Source organism: Desmodus rotundus, chromosome 12 (assembly GCF_022682495.2).
Source record: "Desmodus rotundus isolate HL8 chromosome 12, HLdesRot8A.1, whole genome shotgun sequence".
NCBI lineage: Eukaryota > Metazoa > Chordata > Mammalia > Chiroptera > Phyllostomidae > Desmodus > Desmodus rotundus.
This window is the reverse complement of record NC_071398.1, coordinates 42,266,942-42,289,111: the sequence shown is the minus strand read 5'-3', so window position 1 is coordinate 42,289,111 and position 22,170 is coordinate 42,266,942. Positions and strand designations below refer to the sequence as shown.

General features: G+C 44.5%; 1 protein-coding gene across 2 annotated transcripts; it reads left to right on the top strand.

Annotated features, from left to right (window-relative positions):
* The first annotated feature begins 410 nt into the window (after positions 1–410).
* On the top strand, positions 411–21,740 carry ZNF112 (zinc finger protein 112). 2 transcript variants are annotated; one of them, XM_024569367.4, is made up of 7 exons: positions 427–970; positions 3,746–3,872; positions 4,235–4,356; positions 4,583–4,630; positions 7,335–7,461; positions 11,129–11,224; positions 18,832–21,740. In XM_024569367.4, exons 4-7 carry the CDS (start codon positions 4,616–4,618, stop codon positions 21,312–21,314), a joined length of 2,721 nt encoding a protein of 906 aa, XP_024425135.2. In that variant the 5' UTR covers positions 427–970; positions 3,746–3,872; positions 4,235–4,356; positions 4,583–4,615; the 3' UTR covers positions 21,315–21,740. The 2 variants fall into 2 exon arrangements, with proteins under 2 accessions (XP_071075910.1, XP_024425135.2); XM_071219809.1 differs by lacking the exons at positions 11,129–11,224; positions 18,832–21,740 and adding an exon at positions 8,227–9,298 and having other exon boundaries at positions 411–970.
* The last annotated feature ends 430 nt before the right edge of the window (positions 21,741–22,170 follow it).

The window sequence follows — 22,170 nt, the reverse complement described above, 5'->3', positions numbered from 1 at the left end:
TCCCAAAGCATTCGGAAAGAATTTTAAAGAATACTGCACATAGCAGGCTATTTTATACCGCAGTGTTTTCTCTGAGCTTATCACTTTACTCTAGTTCCTCACTACAGGCAGCTAAAATAAACAAGCTCACGCTTTCACCCTTCTGCCTGGAAACCATCCCACCCAAGCCCACAAATTCATTAGGTACGTTTTCCGTCTTCTAAGTCACTGCCAACAACTGTTTTATAAAACGTTTTACAGCCACATCACCCAGGTCACCATCTCTCCAGCCCCCTGTCAGAGTTTCCTCAATTATTACCGCCTGGCCCCGGAGCCAGTGCTCATCTTGCTGCATCTAACCTCCCTACGCACACCACCCTCCGCCCCCCGGTCACGTTCGAAGAAAAAAAAAATTTCGAGAAAAGACGGAAGGGGTGGCCAAGCTTACTCAACAGTATAGAGTTCAGACAGACTCTCCTGAAGAGAACAACGCCTGTCCAAACACTGACTACCCAAAAGGAAAAGGGCAGCCTCGAGGAAAGGGCTGCCCCGCAGGAGAGTCAGGAAGCGTAGTCCAGACAAGACCCGCAGGGTGAGAGACAATGACACTCCCGGAAAGCCGTCCTTAAAGCACGATCGGTTGGAAAAAATAATACAAGTATACAACAGAGCTCTCTTAAGTTTGGAAGAATCTCGGATGCACAAAGGCGGGGTTATGGAATTCGTCCCGGATCCGCGCGCTGGGAAATTTGGTCCAGACCCTCGGAGTAGCCGCCGGCACCTCCGCCCTAGCGGGGGCGACAAGTGGCCTGGGAATTCTGGGAAGTGTAGTCCGGGAACACGGTGGTTGGATAACTTCCGCTCCAGGAGGCCGAGGCTGTGCCCCTGCTCCCGTCAGGAATTCTGGGAAGCGTAGTCTAGGAGGTCTCTGTAGGCAGAGTCGCTTCCGACCCAGGTGCTCAAGGCCGCGGCCTTCGTTCCTCTCGTAAAGGTGAGCCCGTTACTCCCGGGGGCCCGCTCCCTGCTCGCGCGCTGACTTCCTTCGCCTTGCTGAGAGCCTGGAGCGAGCGGGCCGTGACCTTGAGGAAGAGGGTCGGCCTGCGGCGAGGGGGGCTTGTGCTTCCTTTGAATGAGCCTGTGGGATTGCGGGGCGCTGGGTGCACCCCCGGTTTAGGGCCCTGGGATACAGCGCTGGGGTTCAGGGTCCCCTGGGTTCTGTGTTTTCCCAACCCTTTTCCCGACCACTTGCCGGCGCGCCGCTTCCTAACAATGTAACATTGGAAGATCATCTTAATGTCTCTGCCTGTTTCTTCTTCTTTAAGCTGGTGTTAATGTCTACCTGCTAGAGGTATTTAGAGAGTTAAATGAGAATGTGGAAGCAAAAGACTTAGAGGCTGGCTTATGGAACAAATATTCAGTTCCCTGAAAGCTCCTGTGAACCCGGGATGGGGTCAGGGCTCCCCCGTGCTTGTCTCGTCGCTGAAGGAAGCAGGGCAGTACCTGGATTTCTATTAATGCTTTTATTTTTTTTAAGGTGTTCTTTTTTTTTATTGTTATTGAATTACAGTTGTATGCCTTCTATTAATGCCTTTAACTTGAAGTTTTGGAGAGGGTCACGCCTGGCTGTTGTCTGGGATGTCCACTGTAGTGTGTGCGGGAGTTCTCACCAAGATCGAATCTCCCAGCCTCCTCTCCTTTCTAGCCTTGACTCCTCGAAAAAGGCTGCTTGGGGGAGGGAATGACCCTTCCGCTCCTAGCGGCTGAGCCTCACCTGAGTAGGATTTAGCATATTTCTTCCTCTTTTATCCTTTAAGGGAGAAGATATTTCCTTCATGCATCCACACATTTTTCTGCTTCGAAGATGCCATGGTATCTGTTGAATAACGCAGGAAGGGATGGAGAGTACTTGGGCATGAGGAATAACGATGATGCTTAATCATTGAGTGCTAACTATTCTAGGAGTTTTCTATGAATTAACATTTAATCCTCACCAGAGCCCGTGGAGGTCAGGTGTGCTGTTATTCTCATGTTAAAGATGAGGAACTGAGACACAGAGAGATTAAGTTGTTTATCCTAAATCATATAGCTAGTAAGACCTGGAGCTGGGATTTGGATTTAGGCAGTTTCAGTCTGTCCTCTTAGTTCTTAACGTGTGTAGTATCAGGTTGAGAAGGCCTGTTTTGGATTTTTGTAGAGGGCCTTGGATTTTTGCAGAAAGCTATGTCTGTGAGCTTTGAGTTTTTGATAAGGGTTTTTTTTTTTTTTGGCACCTGCAAGTTAATTGTACTTTATTTGAAATAATATTTATAGTTCAAATTCTGATTATTGAATTGATTGCGTATTGTAAAGAATTAACATATACGAAGTATAAAGAAAAAGATTTAATTACCCATGACCACAGGATACAGAGATAATAGTAATATTTTAATGTTTTCCTATTCTATAGATTTAGTTTTGGATTTTTACTTAAGTTTTACAAAACAGGTATCATAGGTCTTATTTTCCCCTTAATTTTTTACTGTGACAAGGGACAGTCATAGCCAATGGGATAATAGAATAATGAACCCCTATGAAGCCATCACCCAGATTCCACCCTTGTTAACATTTGTGGGTCTCATAGCAACCGCTTCCCTCCAAATTTTCATGTATCGGTATTTTGAAGCAAATCCCCAACACTGAGTCAGTGTGATAGTGATGGACTTGCCCGCGTTAACTGCGGAAAGTGGATGATTGGCCCTTGTTTATATCCAGAACCAAGAAAGGGAGACGTTAGCAGCTACTCCGACGTGTTCAGTCTTTGCGTCGTGGAGAATGGCGCTTACTGAGAAAGCTAAGGGACGCAGAGTGGTGTTGCACTTTGGAGAGGGGTGGCGATGCATTTTCTTTTCTCACACACAGTTTGACCCACCTGTGTCTTGGGGCTCTCTGTTCCTTATTTCTCTCTTTCTGTTCACCGACCATTCTGTTGGGACCACATCCTGTTTTTCTCTGCGTGTCTGCACAGAGAGCAAGGTTGCTCTTAGTGGCTAGTACAGCTCTGCCATCCTCCAGGGCAAAGATCAGGCCACATTTTCCCCATCCAGCCCATCCAGCCCCCTCCCGTACCCAGTCTGGGCCTGGGGGCCCCTTCTGTGTTCTCCCAGAGGACCGAGCTCAAACTCTGCTCTGGCATCCCTCAGTGTGGTATAATTGCCGATGATCAAATGTTCTCCCACACTAGGCTCTGAGCAAAGACAGATCTGGGAATTGTATCCCTTGTGGAAGGTGACCCGTAAATATTGGGTGAGTGAAAGAAAACTCATCTCTTTCCTTGCTAATTACGTGGCCAAGTTCATCCTCGTTCTTAGTAGTTATGCATCCTTCTGTGGGTTCTCCAGCCGTGGCCTTGTGGGCAGGGACTTGGGAGGGGTGGGTATTCTACCGGAGAGGCAAAAAACCTCAGAGGTGCTAAAAGGCTCTGCCTTACTCGTGGCCAGGACTAGCCCCTTTTTTAGGTCTTTTTCTTTAATAGGTGACCTTGCAGTTGCCCGGGAACAGTAAATAAGGTAAATAACAACATCTGTTGAGAACAGTGAATAATCTTGAGGAAGGACCCAAAGAAATGAAACTTCTGGTCTTCAGATCTTTCCAAGGGTTGAGCCCTTAGCCAGCACTTTTCACAGATGAGAAACGTGGCAGCATCTTTCATTGTGTACGCATGGGAAAAGGCTGTGCCGTTAAACCTTTCCGAAGGGTGGTCTCGATCTAAACCTATGTTATTACCCAGGCCACAGATCATGAAGTAAGAAGCTGTAATGCCTGCCACGTACCTGCCTTAAAGACACAACTGCAAGGCCAGTTTTATGAGGTAGAGCAGTATCTGCTTCTCTGCAGCTACAAGACAATAGAAAACGGTACGTGTTCCAGCATTTTCCCACTGCTCACGCATTGTGTCTAACAACGCTCCTGTAATGTTGGCGATTTTATCCTAATGTTGTCAGTCACAGAAAGGAAGCCTAGGGAGGTTTACTGTTACAGCCGTGTATGTAAACATGGAGAGCGGTGTGTGCCAGTATATAGAGCAATGTCCGGTTTTAAAAGGAATTGTCACCAGAGTCCACTTTTTTTTTAAAAGATTTTATTTATATATTTTTAGAGAGAGGGGAAGGGAGGGAGTAAGAGAGGGAGAGAAACATCAATCAGTTGCCTTCGTAGAACCTGCAACCCAGACGTGAGCCCCGACCAGGAATCAACCAGTCACCTTTCTCCTCTGCAGGATGATGCCCGACCCACTGAGCCACACCCGTCAGGGCCAGAGTCCACTTTAACCAGTACTTTTCGCCGCCTCTCCTGTCCCACGTTTCCCAGGATCAGAAGGAGCTCTGCAGGAGCCACAAGGTGTGTGAGGACTGCTGGGCTGGGCCGTGGAGGCTGCCTTGCAAATGCAGGCATCCTTCCAGGGCAGCCTGGGGGCAGCTGGAGTCCAGCCCGCACTCTGCCTGCTGAGGCGTGTGTGGCAGCGTCTGCCTGCCGGAAGGGACACCCTTTTCCAGTTTGCAAAAAGATCTATTTCTCTTTCTCTCGTGGCTTCTTTCTTACCCTGTTCTTCCTTCTGCCTTCTCAGGTCTCTTGCTTTCCGTAAGAAAAGAAAGAGAAAATGACCAAGTTCCAGGTGAGTTGGGTTTTTGTTTCTGTCACTTAACATGTTATCTCACTTCTCGGCAAGTGGGTACCTTTTTTCTCTTCCTTGGAGAAGTATAAAGAATGACAGCCGACATTTAATACCATTTACATGACATGCTTTTTGTTTCATTTTTTAAAAACTTTCCTTTTAGCACTTTTTAGCACTTTATTTCACAAATAATAGTGTAAAAGAGACTAGAAATTTTATTTTATTAGTCAGGGCATGTGCCCTGACTGGGTATCGAACCCGGGACCCTTTGGTTCACAGGCCAGCACTCAATCCACTGACCCACACCAGCTGGGGCAAGGCTAGCAATTTAAAAAATGAAAAACCCACACACTACGCTGCTTACAAATCACCTAATTTTTTCTGTGGTCATTTCATGTGCATTCATAACTGTGCTTGCAATAATAGACACAATTTTGAATTGGTTTTTATTTTCAGTTGAAATTATAGCCCTTAATTGTTTCATCTAACATTCTTCCAATGACGGGTGTACACCCCACTTCTAACTGTTCCTTATTCACAAACTTTAAAGTTCTCGAGGCTTCTTGCCATTTGGCACAGCAGCATCAGTTTTCCTACATGCAGTCTTTGCTCAAAAAGCAGTTCTGACAGAATGCTAATGGAATTTGCCCTTCTGTTCTGGGGACCCAAAACAAAAATGCTTTTTTGCCCCTGACGTACTTTGTAAAAAAGGATACCTAAAAATGGCCTTGTCTCTCAGGATCATACTGAATAAGCTGAACTCAGACAGAAACAGTGTAAGGAGTTTCCCTACAGAAAAGGCTAGATTCTTCCCTCCCAGTGCCTAGAGCTGTCTCTGTGTGTCTGTGTGCCTTGCGTGTGTCACCGTTCATAGATTATTTTATTAGAGTAGGGCAGGTGCTTAATTTAAAGACTTCAGTCAGACTGTAGGATGCGGGCACTTTCCATCTGTCACTTTCTTCGCTGCTCTGAGGGGGACTTAGCACCGTAGCACCGTCTTCCCTGTGGACATGACGGCAGAGGCTCGGGTAAGCCCCAGTCCCGCTCAGGTGCTCACGGAAGTCAGGCATCCGGCCGACTCCAAGGCCTTGGCCGTCTGGATGCGGAGTGTCGGGCGTACCGATCAGGTGGAAAGAGAAGCAGAACATTCCACACCATCCATTGTTCTCTCTCGTTCGGAGACCGAGTTGTGAGGGTTGGAGCTCCAGCCAGAAATGCAGGGTTAGACAGGTCTTTATGTAAAAAAATTTAACTTCCCTACAGCAAACAGTTACAAGACCGTAGCAAAGTAGAATGGAAAGTACAGCAAATTAACACGATTGCAAAACAAGAACTAGAGATGACTAGCACATAAATGAAAGAGAATGATCTTTATTACTAATCACTGTTGTGAAAAAGTTTTGAAATAACTTTTTTACTTCCCAAATTTACTTCTGACTCTATCAATTATTATTATTTTTTTAAGTATTTGTGTCCAGTGTTGGCCAGGGCGTAGAGCTTTAGCGATTTGCACTTTCTTGGAAGAATAAGTTGGCAAAACCCTTTTGAAGGAAATACCTGCCATTATGACTTCAAAACTTTAAAGGCCATTATTCTCCAAAGTTACTATTTCTACTTTTTGGAATTTATTTTAAGGAGATGAACGACAGATTTCCAGGGACTAAGTTCTCCATGAAAGGCTTTTTTTTTTTTTTTTTTTTTACAATATTGTTTATAATAGATAATCTAAAACTAAGCCTGCGTGATTTGGGTTAGGTCAGCGTATTCCCGCCAGTTCCTTGAATTTCCACGCAGCCCTGGAATGGGATGATGGTGTTGGTGACGGTAATCACAATAATGGCCAACATTTATTGCTTACTGTGCGTCAAGCACTGTTCCAAAGTACTTTGCCTATAGTCACTCATTGTATTGCTGGGACCCTAAGCTATACGTATCAGCATACAGATGAGGCGCGGATGAGGAGCTGGTCCAGGGCCACCCAGCTGCCATGGGGTGGAGCACTCCCTCGTGAACACAGGCAGTCAGGCCCCAGGGCTGGGCCCGCACCCATCACCGGAAATGCTGCGCGCAGTCGCTGGGCCTCCGAGGAGGGTCTCCATGCGCGAACGGTCAGGGTGACTGAGAGCCTGTAAGTTTGGCAAATTAAATAAGTGGAGCGTGTGTGTAAAAGGGAAAACAGATTTGTCACACGTGGTCAGAACAACATCTTTTCTGGAACAAATGGCATTATTATTTTTTTCTTTTGTTATCTATTTTTTAAACATCATTGATGTGTGAGAGAAATATCGATTGGTTGCCTCTCACATGCCGCAACTGGGGACCTGGCTTGCAACCCAGGCATGTGCCCTGACTGGGAATCGAACAGGCAACCTCTCGGTCCTCAGGCCAGCACTCAGTCCACTGAGCCACTCCAGCCAGGGCTGGAGCAAATGACATTACCGATAAAATTTAGGTGATTAGCAGCCCATGATGTAGCAGAGTTCCAGGGTCTTACCTGTGGGCGTGCTAACAAAAGGTAGCGATGTAGAGTACAAGGATTCCTTTTCTTGCAGCCCTGGTGCTGGATGGAGTTAGCATTATGGGAGGCAAACAGAAGGCAGCTCCTTAAATGTGACTCGGATGCCTCAGAAACCAGAACAACATCCTTTACACTTTCTCACAGCTGCCCCCTTTCCATAAACGTACTCTGTGTTTGGCGTTGTAGGAGGCGGTGACGTTCAAGGACGTGGCTGTGGTCTTCACCGAGGAGGAGCTGGGCCTGCTGGGCCCGTCCCAGAGGACGCTGTACCGGGACGTGATGCTGGAGAACTTCCGGAACCTGGTCTCACTGGGTGAGGACAGGCGCCCTCCGTAACTCAGCGACCGCCGCTCGGGTGTCTCTGTGGGTCAGGTGCCAAAGCTCCAGGACCCCTGAAATCATCCTCAGAGCTTGGGCAGCTAAGAGTTCTAACAATCTGTGTGCAACAAAGACAAGATTTTTAAGGACTTTATTGATTTATTTTTAGAGCGAGAGGGGAAGGGAGGGAAGAAGAACGGGAAAGATAGATCCACGTGAGAGAGAAACGTGGATGGGTTGCCTCTCATTGGAGCCCCCGTGGGGCGCTGATCTTGCAACTCAGGCACGTGCCCTGACCCGCAGCCCTTTGCTTTGCAGGGCGCCGCCCGCCGGCTCAGCACGGCGGTCAGAGCAAAGACAAGTTGTTGTTGATGTCACTGTTCATGGGTAGATCTGTCCTTTGACCTGTAAAGGAGCACATTGTGGTCCTGCCGCTGTTGGTTTGTCACGAAATTAATTTAGTTGGTCCAGGGTTTTTTCCCTCAGGGTGTCAGTAACTGTTTATTAACTTGAATTTTCAGATGTTTTTTTGTTTTTTGTTTTAACAATGTATTTGTAAATAACTTTAAACTTACAGAATATTTGCCAAAGTAAAAATAGAAAACAAGAACACCCATGTAGCTTTTACCCAGATTCATGTATAGGTACATTTTACCCCTTTGTTTTTATCATTTACGCTTCTATTCTGTCTCCATATAATTTATTTATACGTATGAAAATGTATGTCTATTCATAACATTTTTTTCGGAACCATTTGCAGGTAACTTACTTATACCACCTCCTTTCATCTCCAGATGCTTCAGCAAGTCTGCAGAGTCTGGTAGTCTCCAGACTAAGCTCTCTGAGACCAGTTGCAAGTTCAGGGGCCCCCGAGACTACCCTGAGGCTGGTTAATAAGACTCTCAGAACTCACTGAAAGCTGTTTGTTTGTTTGTTTGTTCTTGTTGTTCTATTATAGTAGTCCTAGTTTTCCCCCATTGCTGTCCCTTGCCTATTCCCCCCCCTTTTTTTTAAAGAGGGAGGGGAAGGGAGGGAGAAAAAGGGAGAAAAACATCAATGTGTGGTTGCCTCTCACATGCCCCCAACTGGGGGCCGAGCCCGCAACCCAGGCATGGGCCCCACGGGGAATCAAACTGGCGACCTTTCGGATTGCAGCCTTTTTAAGATGACTCTTGTGCTCTTGTAATACGCCCCAACATTTTTTAAAACATTTTCTTAACTTACACTCATCTTCTATTGGGTTGGCCAAAAAGTCTGTTTAGTTTTTTCCATAAAGTAAAAGACACATTTTTCATTTCACCAATAGCTTTATTGGTTTGCATCTTTTGAGTATGTCTGCTCTTTCACGTGTGGTGTAAGTTCATTGTTCTCAGTTAGTGTCTTGACTTGATCGCTGTCGGCTTCAGCTGGTCTGCCCGACTGTGGAGCGTCGTCCAGCGACACATCTCCAGCACGCAGCCTCACGAACCACTTTTGACACGTTCGATCAGTCACAGCACCTTCTCCATACACTGTGCAAATCTTTTTTTTTGCATTTTTACCTTTCTTGAAATAATAAAGCATAAGATACTGAAAATGTGCATTTTCTTCCATCTTCAATATTAAAATGGCTACACAAAAATTCGCCAATTTTGATAAGCTGTGTGTTAAATGCACTATCAGCTGTCACAATGCAGTCTAACGAAATTGTTCTCGAATGACGTTAAAGACAACTAAGCGCTACTGGAGCCATCTTGTGGAAAACCAAACGAACATTTTGGCCAGCCCACTACTTTGCCCCAGCCCTGCCATCGTCCTTATACTAGAGAGTGGCGTTAGCGCCGAGGTCTGGACGGTAAATGCCGCCATTGCCGTGTGTTGCTTTCCTGTCTCGGTCTCAGGAATAGAGCTAAGAGGTGGGCGGGTGCGCGCACATGTTCATATACATATATAAATACATGTGAATGTATACATACGGATGGATGTTCAGTGTTACTCAAAATAAGAGATGGTTAATGGAAAATATACTGAAATACCATTTCCGACCCATGGGATTGGCAAAATTTTTAAAACTTATTTTCGGGAAAAGCTGTGGGAAATAAAATACTTTCATACATTGAAAGTGGGAATATACAACCCCAAAAGAGGGAAATTTGACAATATCTAACAAAACTATGTATTAACCCTTTCCTAGCAATTCACTTCTAGGAGTTTTTCCTAGAGGTAACGAAGTACAAAAGAGCATTAATAGCACACTACAATTTCTGAAAGAAAGAAGAGGAAATAAGTAACTTTATGTATCTCTGCTTATCTTTAATTAGAAGAAACACAAAAGGATTAATCAAAATCACAGGTTTTTTTTCAGCTCATTTTTATTTTTATTTTTTTTAAAAGATTTTATATATTTATTTTTAGAGAGGGGGAGGGAGAAAGAGAGAGAAACATCAGTGTGTGGTTTCCTCTCAAGTGCCCCCTACTGGGAACCTGGCCCACAACCCAGGCATGTGCCCTGACTGGGAATCAAACCCGTGACCCTTTGGTTCGCAGGCCCACACTCGATCCACTGAGCCACACCAGCCTGGGCACAAAGTTAGTTTTGTTTTGTTTTGTTAATTTTAAATTTTTATTGTTATTCAATTACAGTTGTGTGCCTTTTCTCCCCATCCCTCCACCCCACCCCAGCTGAACCCCCCTCCCTCCCCCACCTCCACCCTCCCCCTTGATTTTGTCCATGTGTCCTTTATAGTAGTTCCTGTAACAAAGTTAGTTTTTAATAGGGGTTGGAAGTAACAGTGTAGAAGGCGTGTGTGGGGGAGTCAGACATGTTGAATATATCTTTTTATCTAGTTTGGACTTCTCAAAACATGTTAGTTCAGACATGAACTAACATTACAAAAATTAGATTAGAATGCAAAGGAATGATGATCTAAAACTGAAAGGAAAATGGAATGAATACACTCAGTTGTGTTTGAAATTGACACCATCATCACACTGAAAAGAAAGAACTTAGGAAGTAGCTAAAGGACACTGCTACTCTTTACCCTTATTATGTAACTCTTTACCCTTAGTTTGAGGTGCAGTGGGAGGGGGAGGAGAGAATGAATTGCAGTCTCAATACTCTTCAGCGGGTTTATTTTTATAGTGGTGTCTGGAAGAAGCAATTCTGAAACCGTTTTAGATGTATTACAGGTTCCAAGACAATTCAGTGGAGAGGTAGTCTTTTTCTTCTTTTTAAAAAATTTTATTTATTTATTTTTAGACAGAGGGGAAGGCAGGGAGAGAAACATCCATGTGTGGTTGCCTCTTACGCACCCCCTGCTGGGGGCCCTGCCCACAACCCAGGCATGTGCCCTGACTGGGAATCAAACCGTTGACCCTTTGGTTTGCAGGCCGGCACTCCGTCCACTGAGCCGCACCAGCCATGGAGAGGTAGTCTTTTCAACAGGCAGAGCAGAGACTCTGGATACCTGTATGGGTCTATGCGTGCCTTACACCTCACAAAAAATTAACTCAAATTAGATAAGAGATCTAATGTAAATGTAAAAGTGTAAAATTTCTGTAAGGAAACAGAGGAAAAACCTTCAAAACATTCTTTGGACACCAAAAGCATGATTCAGAAAGGAACAAAAAAATGAATTGGACTTCAAAATTAAAAGTTTTTCTCTCTCCTTGCCTTTTTGCAGGGAATCAGCCTTTCAAACCAGACCTTATCTGCCAGCTGGAGAGAGAAGAAAAATGTGTGGTGATGGAGACAGAAACCCAGAGAGACGGGTGTTCAGGTGAGAACTGCCCAGCAGTAACCCCGCAGCCAAAGAGCCCCTTCAAAACCTGAGTCAGAGCACAGCCCTTCTCTGTTAAAACTCTATCGGCTCTCCATGTCACACGTGGTAAAATCTCAAGTAGCAGCTGTTAGGCCTGAAGGTGTCCGTCTCCTCGACCCCCTCCAGCTTTCTTTACTTTCCTACCGTTGTTTGCTCATCCGTTGTGTTCCGGCCGCAGTGCCTCACTGCAGCCCGCCACACTTGGCATTTATGCTTCCGCTGCCGGCTCCTTGACTTGATTTTCCCTCTGCCCTGATCGAATGCAGGGACTGGGTAGCAGATGCCTGGTCTTCCCTGTCACAAATCCTCCTTGAGATAGCTGGTGGGTGCAGAATACATCAGTTTAATCGAAGGGGTCTCTAGAATGTGTTTTGCCATCTGATGAATGCTTGTCCTAATTCGAACTTTTTAGGTGTCCTTGATTATTCATAGGTGGGTAGCCATTAACCTAAAAGATTAAGAATCACCAGTCAACTAGAGTAAGTACCAAACATGAGCAATGCGAACACTGTGATCTGCCCTCCCCAGGCGGCAGTCTCAGGGGAGACATTTTTGTGTTGGCGATTACGCCCCTTATTCATCTGCCTAGCTCTTTGCCTCCCCGGCCCGTCCCCTCCTCTCCCCTCCCATCCTCTAACACCTGTGGAGTCGCTTGGCCTAACCACAGTTTTGACGTAGAATTTCCAAGTTGGACACTTGTGTGAATCCAAACATCCCGGTGATGTTTCCTCTGCTCTGATCTCCTTTTCTGTCCCAAGTTGAATGTCGCTTTCTACAGGGAAAAAGAGAAACAGCGGAGTTTCTCTGCCTCCACCCCACATAGCCTTGTTTTTGCTTTTATAACATTACATATTTCCCCCTGTGGGCTGAGTTAAAAGTCATTCTAAAATGATAGCTTTGTGACATGGAGTTGGATGTTGGAGCCATATGTAGATAATTCAGAAAAGAACTCTTTTCCTCAAGTTCCCATGAAATGTGGGCCATAAGTCACACCTCAACAAACTTAAAAGAATAAAATCATAAATGTCTGCTCTTAAGACCAAAATGGAGTTAAACTAGAAGTCAGTAAATTAAATTACTGGAAAACCCCCAACACGTGGGGATTAAATAACACATTTCTAAATAACACGTGGGCCAAAGAAGACATGTCAAGAAATTAAAAAATATTTTGGATGACTCGAAAGTGGAAACAACTTATCAAAATTGGTGGGATGCAGCGAAAAGAGTGCTTAGAGGAAAGAACTGAAATCAGTCATCTCAGCACCCACCACAGGACACTAGAGAAAGAAGGGCGAAGCCAGTTCGGAGCATGCAGGCGAGAAGGAGAACTGGAGCAGAAATCCATGCAATTGAAAACGGGAAGTCGGGAATCAGTAACACTAAAAACTGGTTCTTGGCAAAAATGAATGAAATTGATACAAAACTTTAGCTAGGCTGACTAGGAAAAAAGACTCAAATTACAAATACCAGAAATGAAAGAGGAACCTGCGGGTTTTAAAAGGATAATAAAGGAATATTATGAACACACTCCATGGCCACAAATGTTTTTAAATCATTATTTTACAATTACAGGTGACATACAGTATTATATTAGTTGCAGGTGTACACACCCATGATTAAACATATATAACTTATTAAATGATCATTCTGATAGAATCTCATACCCATCTGATACCGTACGTGGTTATGAGAATATTGACTATATTCCCATGCGCACTTTACGTCCGCACGAGTATTCTGTAACTACCAACGTGCGCTTCTTAGTCCCCTCACATTTTCCACCCATCTCCCCAACCTCCCTCCCATCTGGCAATTGTCAAAATGTTCTCCGTATCTGTGGGTCTATTTTTTGTTTTTGTTCATTTATTTTGATTTTTAGATTCAGTTGTTGATAGATATTTATTGTCATTCTATTGTTCATATTTTTTATCTTTTTTTTCTTCTTAAAGAAGACCCTTTAACATTTCATGTGATACTGCTTCGGTGGTGATGAACTCCTTTAGGTTTTTCTTGTGCGGGAAGCTCTTTAACTGCCCTTCCATTCTAAATGACAGCCTCGCTGGGTAGAGTCATCTTGGCTGTAGGTCCCTGCGTTTCATCACTTTGAGTATTTCTTGCCAATCCCTCCTGACCTGTAAAGTCTCTTTTAAGAAATCAGTCTTATGGAGGCTCCCATGTAGGTAACTAACTGCTTTTCTCCTGCTGCTTTTAAGCTTGTTCCTTTGTCTTAAACCTTTGCCATTTTAATTATAATGGGACTTGGTGTGGACCTTTTTGGGTTCATCTTGTTTGGGATTCTCTGCACTTTCTGAACTTGTATGTCTATTTCCTTCACCAGGTAAGAGAAGTTTTCTGTCCTTATTTCTTCAAATAGATTTTCAGTTTCTTGATCTGTCACTTCCTGCAGCAGCCCCATGATGCGAATGTTGGTGCGCTTTTAGTTGTTGCGTAGGCTTCGTACGCTATCCTCATTTCTTAATGGATTCTTTTTTCTTCTTGCTGTTCTAGTTTGGGTGTTTTTTGCTTTCTTATGTTCCAGATTGCTGATTTGATTCTCAGCGTCATCCGCTCTACTGTCAACTCCCTGTAAATTATTCTTCATTTCAGTTAGTGTGTCCTTCGTTTGTGACTGGTTCTTTAATGTGGTTTCTATGTCCTTATTCATGCTGTTGAAGTTCTCACGAAGTTTCTTGAGCACCCTTATAACCGTTCTTTTGAACTCTGTATCTGGTAGTTTGCTTGGCCCATTTCATTTAGTTCTTTTTTTGGAGATTTCTCCTCTTCTTTTATCTTGGACCTGTTTCTTTGACTTCGCATTTTGGCTGCTTCTCTATTTTGTCTCTATGTGTTAGGTAGAGCTGCTACGTGTCCCGGGCTTGGTAGAGTGGCCTTATATAGTAGATGTCTTGTAGGACCCAGTGGTACAGTCTCCCCTGCCACCCGAGCTGGCCGCTCCAGGTATGCCCCTCTGTGGGCCGTGTGCACTGTCCCATTGCTGTTGGCGTCACTGGGAAGGATTGACCCCCAGGCCAGTCAACTGCAAGGACCCACCACACCTACAGTGACGAGCTGCTTGCAGGCGTTGATGCTGCGGAGCAGACTTGTTTCAGTGGGGCTTTGGTGCTCACTGAGTGTGCCCCTTGAGTGTGTCGCTCGTGGGGGTGGTGGGGTTGTAATCTGGCTTTGTCTGAAGCTGTCCCCAGGGTGTGCTGGCTGTGGGGTCTCCTGGGAGGTGCAAAGTCAGCCACCGCCTGTGCCCTGCCTTGGGCCTCCCGGCACAAGCTACAGATGGCTGCTACTTGTGTTTGGTGTGAAGGTGCCCAAAAGAGACTAAGGTTGGTACCAAGGCAGGCTGCTACTAGTGCCAGGCCTGGGGCCACCCAGCAAGAGGTAAGGGGTAGGTGGAGGCCAGATACTGCTAGACTGAGAGATTTTAGGAAAGTCTGAAGCATGAGGCAAGAGAGGCCAGTGGTATTGGATATGGCTCAGATGGACCCCCCCAAGTTAAGTGGGGTGGGGTCTCAGAGATCACCAGGGCAGGGCAAACAGTGTGACCCAGGTTGATGGAGACTCAGATGTGGTGCCCACCTGTTGGCTCTGTGGGGGGCGGCTGGGGGTCTCAGAAACAAAACAATGGCTTCTTCCATCACTCTCCTGATGCCAGACTATTCAGTTCCTCCCCATCGTCCCTTGTTCCTTATAAACTGCTCCTCCAGTGCTGGAGTTAAGTGGTAGTGAGTCTAGGTAAGTCCATGCACAGGACCTTTAAGAGGAATTAATTGCCTGGGATTCCAGAAGCCCTCTGTCTCCCTCAGTTTCAATCCCTGCTGGTTATTAGAGCCAGAGGTTATAGGGACTTGTCTTCCTGGAATTGGGACCCCCACTCCTCAGGGAGTACCCCCGCATCTGAAATATCCCTCCCGATTTTAAACTTCCACACGTCGGTATGGGACCACCCGTTTTGTATCTCTGCCTCTCCTACTACTCTTGATGTGGCTTCTTCTTTAAATCCCGAGTTGTAGGACTTCCATTCAGCGAGATTCCAGGCAGTTCTGAGTGATGGTAGTTCTGTAGTTCAGTTGTATTTTTGAAGTGATTCTGGGGTGTTCTGAGTACCGCGTTTACCTGTGCTGCCGTCCTAACCGATGGTTCTATGACCATAAGTTTAATAACCTGGGTGAAATGGACCGGCTCCTCGAATGACACAATTTTCTAAAACTTACACAAGTAAAAATAGACAACACAAACAGGCCTATATCTGTTAAAGAACTTGAATGAATAATTAATAACCTTCCAAAACAAATTTAGAATTCATTCAGTTGTCACAAAAAAAAGTAGAAACAGCCAAAAAGTCAGTAAAGGTCAAATATATTCTGTTAAAAGAAAGGTTAGCCTCAGTGTGTTCAAGAGAGTAGCCCTTAAGACAGTAGCATCAGTATTTGTAACCAAAACATCATTACTGTATCTTCTGTCCAGAAAGTGCCTTCATTTTCCCTACTGTCTAAAAAAGCAATTTTCAACAGTGCGCCACAGGAATTTTTAAAACACGCAACACCTGACTATTTAGTCAGGGGCACTGACCTCTTTTCCCTTAGACTGTCAAATACAAAAATGACAACAGCCAACGCAACAACAGCCATCCAGTGTGAATTAATCAAAATCATACCTACATTTTTGACAGATCTGCAAAAATATATTTTTTGGTGTGCCGCAGAATTTTAGTAATTAGTGTATGTGTGCCCTGAGATGGAGTGGTTGCAAATCACTGGTCTAAGAGCATATTAACAGAGCAGGGTAATATAAGCCTCATTTGCCTGAGTTGATATTCTGTTATTTTTAGTTATTTTATTAAAAAAATTTTTTTTCAATTACAGTTTACATTCAATATTCTGAGCCGATATTCTTGAGTATTGTTATTAAAGGAGAAGAGAAAAGAAAAGTATTAACAGATTTTTCTCTTAATTCATTATGGGAAAGTATTAAATTGAAAGATTTGGTATTTATGATAAATACGACATCTTCGTTATTGAGCGATTTGATGTAAGATGCTGGGACGGTTGACTTTCTCTGACTGTAAGGAAGGATTACCAGGAAGATGAAGTAAATTCTCCTAGTAAGGTCTTTCAGTGCTTTTTTGCGGTGCATATTTTCCCCATCAAATAAAGTTTGTTTATACATTTGGTTTCACACGGTTTCTCATCGGTACTCTACTGTTGCAGTGAAAATAGAACTGGAATGTTGAGATGTGGGAAGGAGATGACGGGGTGCTTCATTACACACTGTGATGTGAGCTTTGCCACAGAGGCTGACACTAAGGGAGGTCACATTTCCCCCCTCTCCGCCTTTAATGTTGAGACTATTGGTCAGAAAGAAACTTGAATCTTTTTTGTATATTTGAGAGATTCTGATACCATAAATTTTGTACAATGTGTACTGAAACAGTTGCTTTGTGAGTTGACTGGCAAACTGCTTTCAGGCCCTCAAGCCACCACGTCAGTTCCCCAAAACACGACCTATTAAACTGTCTGTTTTGATGGTACCAAAACAAAGCTGTGAGCATTATGATTACTTCTAGCTTAAAGCCCAGACTTCTCCTATATAAGCTGTTTACTTCCTCTGGCATGCCTCCTGTAATATGCCTCATTTCACCTTTAGATGATAAAATATTAATGTAATAATTGAAGATTCACTTTTGAGAAGCCAGGTAAATCACTGTGCATTTTTTAAAGTACTGAGACCTTACGGATAAGCCATAAGTGCTCCCCTGCAGTCAACGCAGGGGACTGTCAGACTGTGACGTCACTCGGTCATCAGTGTGGCCTTTTCCTTTTTTTAAGTTGGCGATAGGGTGGAGCTACAGGAAAGATTTTGAGTGACAAAAAAAAAAATCAACCTAAAAGTTATTTTAAAAATTAAAAACATTGAGCCCTGGCTGGTGTGACTCAGTGGACCGAGTGCTGACCTGTGAACCAAAGGGTCGCCAGTTCGATTCCCAGTCAAGGCACAAGCCTTGGCTGCAGTCCAGGCCCCCAGTAGAGGGCATAAGACAGGCTACCACACATGTTTCCCTTTCTTTCTCCCTTCCTTCCCCTCTCTAAAAATAAATAAATAAATAATCTTAAAAAAAAATTTAAAACGATTCAATCCACAAGAGATTCCTGTGACCTTTGCTCTTCTCCTCAGCAGGTGATAGATACCCTCAGCATCGCCATACCTCATGTACGGCCTTTCGACTTTGCAGCAAAATTGCCATCCCTGTTTCTTTTCCCGTGAAAAATGAGTTCCGTACGCATGCCCTTCCAGTTCCGTGAGAATGACTCTCACTGTGGACTGTGCTTACTGCACAACTACCACTCACTAGGAGTGCTGTGGGCACAGAGGGTCATGTGGCACGCAAAACAGTGTCCTCGTGGATAACACATTCCGGGGTGGAGACCCAGGCAGGCACAAATAGATGAGGAAGGATGATTACGTGTGAGGATAATGTGCTATGGAAAAATAATTCAGACTGCTTTCTTTCCTGGGTGCTGTAGAAAATTAATGTGCTGCCAAGTGTTAGGAAAGCACGTGCTATTGCTTTCATCCTGTTCAACCGGTTGTCCTCAGGAAAGATCCTGCTCCTTGGGTTATGAAGCTCTGCTGTTTTCTTATGATCTGAGCTTTAATAACGAAGTGAAAAGCCATTGCCACCCAAACATGGCTGTCTTCAACTATTTTGGTGACTCAGATTCCCTTCACGTGAAAGTAAGTTTCCAATAAGATGACGCAAGCCAATGTCAGTGTTCGCTGAGTTTTGTTTGATAAGTTGCCTCAAAGGACACCTACAGGTGTCGTGAAATTTGGTTCTGCTTACCTACCTCAGCCTCTATGTTTTCCTGATGTCTTTGGAATTGAATTCAGTCTCAGTTTTTCACATTCTGATCTCACTGTGGCCCTTGGTAGTTGTTACTTATCTTATGAAAGGAGTTCAAGCTGAAAAGGCATACAGTGACTGAGAAGAACTTAATAATTATCGTGAAGATAAATAGCTCTTTAGCCATAGACTGTGTGGTGCCTCAGGCGTTGATTAAAGGTTTATCATCGTCTGCACAGAATTTAATACACGATCTTACAAATCAAAAAAATGAAAACATTACCATGCCCATGTGCCAGAGAGAAAAGAAAAAGTTACTATCAGGACAAAAAGCATTTGTCCACTGGAAACAATAATCTTTCTGATTTGAGACTGTCCCCTTCGGTTTTCTCGTTGGCACCTCCAGGCAAGCCATGGCCCCGTGTGTGGTTTTATCAAGCCTTTGAACAGGGCCACCACGTTCAATGTCCGGCTTGTGTCGCAAAGCCCTGATTTTGAAGCACGCAGGTAGCCCCAGTTATATGAGTTCTGTTGGTACCTATGTTCCTGATGTAGCCAAAGAAGAGCCATTTTCTAAGTATTATCACAGGTAGTCACATGAATATTCCTCTAGTTCATTGAAGTGTCATGTCCTAACCAAAGTGGGAAATCTTGAAATCTCTGAATAAAAGCATTCACTCTGTACACGTCTAAATTCTCTGTATCCTTATAGGAACCGAGAACCAACATAATATGGAGACTCTTCAAGAAGTGGGACTAAGCTACCTTTCTCCCGAAGAGCCAACAGCTTGGCAGACCTGGCAACAAGGTGCAGGCGGGTTAAGCAGGTGTCAAGATTCCATGAAACATTTCCAAGGAAATATTTCTAAGTTGCAGAAACAAGCGGATTCCCCCTGCCTGGTTTCAGCAGGAATACCGATTCAGATTTCTGAAGATGGGAGCTATATATTGACTCATATAGGTAATGGTACTGATTCCATAAAAAATCAAGAATTTTCATCTTGGAGAGCCCAGCATTCTTGGAGGAAAATGTATCTGCTAGAGTCACGTAATTATCAGTGTAGATGTCAACAAAACTCCATAAAAAACAATTTCTCTCAGTGTGACGGCAGCTGGCGCTCACATCACAATGGTAGTCTGAGAGTACACACAGCAGACAGAAACTGCCGCTGCCGTGACTGTGGAGAAGTCATCGTGAAGGTTTCACTGCCTGATCAAGACATGATTCAGATGGGGCAAAAGTCTCGTCCATGTACTGAGTGCAGAAACGCCACCAGTGATGATGTTAGCTCTGAGGTTCGTCAGCAGTTAGACTCAGAAGGGGGGCCCTGTACGTACAGTCCTTGTGGAAAGGACTGTAGTTATCATTCAGTTCTTCACAAACATCAAAGTGTGCGTAGAGGAGATGATTGTGTTTTTGAGAGTTCTCTACTGCAGTCCCGTCAGAGAGAACGTACAGAGGCGGCGCTGTGTAAATGTGAATATGGTGAGAACTTGAATCAGTGCTCGTCTCGGAACGCGTGTGAGGTTATTCACACAGGAGAGACATTCCATAGTTATGAGAAAGCCTTCAGTCATACCTTAGACCTTGATAGTATTTTTAGGGTTAGTACTCTGGAGGAGCCCCACAAATACAAGGAGAATGGAAATGTCTTTAATCAGAGTTCTCATCCGCAAGTTCATCAGGGAATCCACACTGACGAGAAACTATACACAGATGGGGGATGTGAGAAAGGGTTTTTTGGTAGCTCAACTCTTAACATTCAGCAGGGAGTTCACATGGAAGAGATTCCCTGTAATTCCGAGGAATGTGGCAATGGCTTCAGTCTGCCCTCACATTTTCAGAATCATCAGATAGTCCACTCTACGGAACGGCCACGTAAACATTCATGTGGTAATAGTGTCAGCCAAAACCCGTATCTTCAAGGCCATCAGAAAATTCACATCAGAGAGAAACTCTATAAGGAATGTGGAAATGGCTTCAGTTGGAGTTCAACACTTAAAGATCATCAGGCAGCCCACAATGGGGAGAAGCCATACAAATGCAATGCCTGTGGTAAAGGCTTCAGTCATAGATCCGTTTTTAATGTCCATCAGAGAGTCCACACAGGAGAGAAACCTTATAAATGCGAGGAATGCGGTAAGGTCTTCAGTCGAAGCTCGTACCTCCAAGCCCATCAGAGAGTCCACACTGGAGAAAAACCATACAAATGTGAAGCGTGTGGGAGGGGCTTCAGTCGCAATTCTTACCTTCAAGGCCATCAGAGAGTTCACACTGGAGAGAAACCATACAAGTGTGAGGAGTGTGGGAAGGGCTTCAGTCGGAGTTCACACCTTCAAGGCCATCAGAGAGTGCACACTGGAGAAAAACCCTACACATGTGAGGAGTGTGGAAAGGGATTCAGCTGGAGCTTTAATCTTCAAATTCATCAGAGGGTCCACACAGGAGAGAAACCCTATAAGTGTGGCGAATGTGATAAGGGCTTCAGTAAGGCCTCAACGCTTTTAGCCCATCAGAGAGTTCACACAGGAGAGAAGCCATATCAATGCAATGAGTGTGGTAAGAGCTTCAGTCAGAGATCCTATCTTCAGAGCCATCAGAGTGTCCACACTGGAGAGAGACCGTACATATGTGAGCTATGTGGGAAGGGCTTCAGTCAGAGAGCATATCTTCAAGGCCATCAGAGAGTCCACACCAGAGTGAAACCCTATAAATGTGAGATGTGTGGGAAGGGCTTTAGTCAGAGGTCACGCCTTGAAGCACATCGGAGGGTCCACACAGGAGGAAAACCATACAAATGTGAGGTGTGCACGAAGCGCTTCAGTGAGAGTTCGCGCCTTCAGGCACATCAGAGGGTCCATGCAGAAGGGAGGCCCTATAAGTGTGAACAGTGTGGCAAGGGTTTCAGTGGCTTTTCAAGTCTTCAAGCCCATCACAGAGTCCACACTGGGGAAAAACCATATAAATGTGAATTGTGTGGAAAGGGCTTCAGTCAGAGATCAAATCTTCAGGCTCATCAGAGAGTCCACACAGGAGAGAAACCATATAAATGTGATGCATGTGGTAAGGGTTTCCGTTGGAGCTCGGGTCTTCTAATTCATCAAAGAGTCCATAGTGATAAATTCTATAAAAGTGAGGAGTATGGTAAGGAATATCCTTCATCAGAGAATCCATACAGAAATGAAGTGTTGTAAAACGGGTTTTTACTTTGTTTTGACGTCTTCGGATGGGAGCTGAATCTTTCCATTTACTAGATTTCTTATCATAGAAAAAGAATTTTTCAATTAAAATGTGATGTGTCAACACAACTTGAACATTCACAGTAGTCAGGAGACCGCATAGCAGCCATCAAATGAGAGGTTCCGTGAGGGATTTGGTCGGAAATGTAGCGTCAGTCATCGCACATGACTTACCTAGTTGCACTGGGGCTTATAAAAGATAAGAGTATGGTCGGGAATTTAACAAAAGCACAATGATGAGCATGCTTAAGTCCCCATCCACTCGAATGAAAACTCAAGGGGAGGGGCTTTGTTCATTGCTAAGCATAGAAAGCCACGACCTTGCCCAACTCGATGGAGGTGCTCGGTACTGCTTGCTAGATGACAATGTGTATTGAGATTTTTATTAAGCTCATTCACTCCCCAAGAAAACTTGTATTTGGAGGACTGCAAATAACCTTAACATAATCACTTCAGGTAGGTAAATACTATTGAAACGTGGAACATTAAGGAAATTTGCAGTCTGAAATGGCATGAATTTGGTTGTAAGCCTGTTAGGGTTGATCTCTGCTGTCTGCCATCTTGAGCTGGGAGGAGCTGACTTTCTCACCACCGGGTCCCTTTCTGTACACTGGCGTTTAAATTCAGCCGTGCGTGTCTGTGGCTGTGCGTGTGTATGTGCACTTCACATGACAGTGCACACCCATAATGCTTTTGGTTACCTCTGCAAAACTGGGACCCTGCATTTTACATAATTGAATTTTTCCTCCTGCCTGTGTGTTAAGGCAGGGTTTTACTGTAATATTTGGACAGTGTCAGAAATGGTTACTAA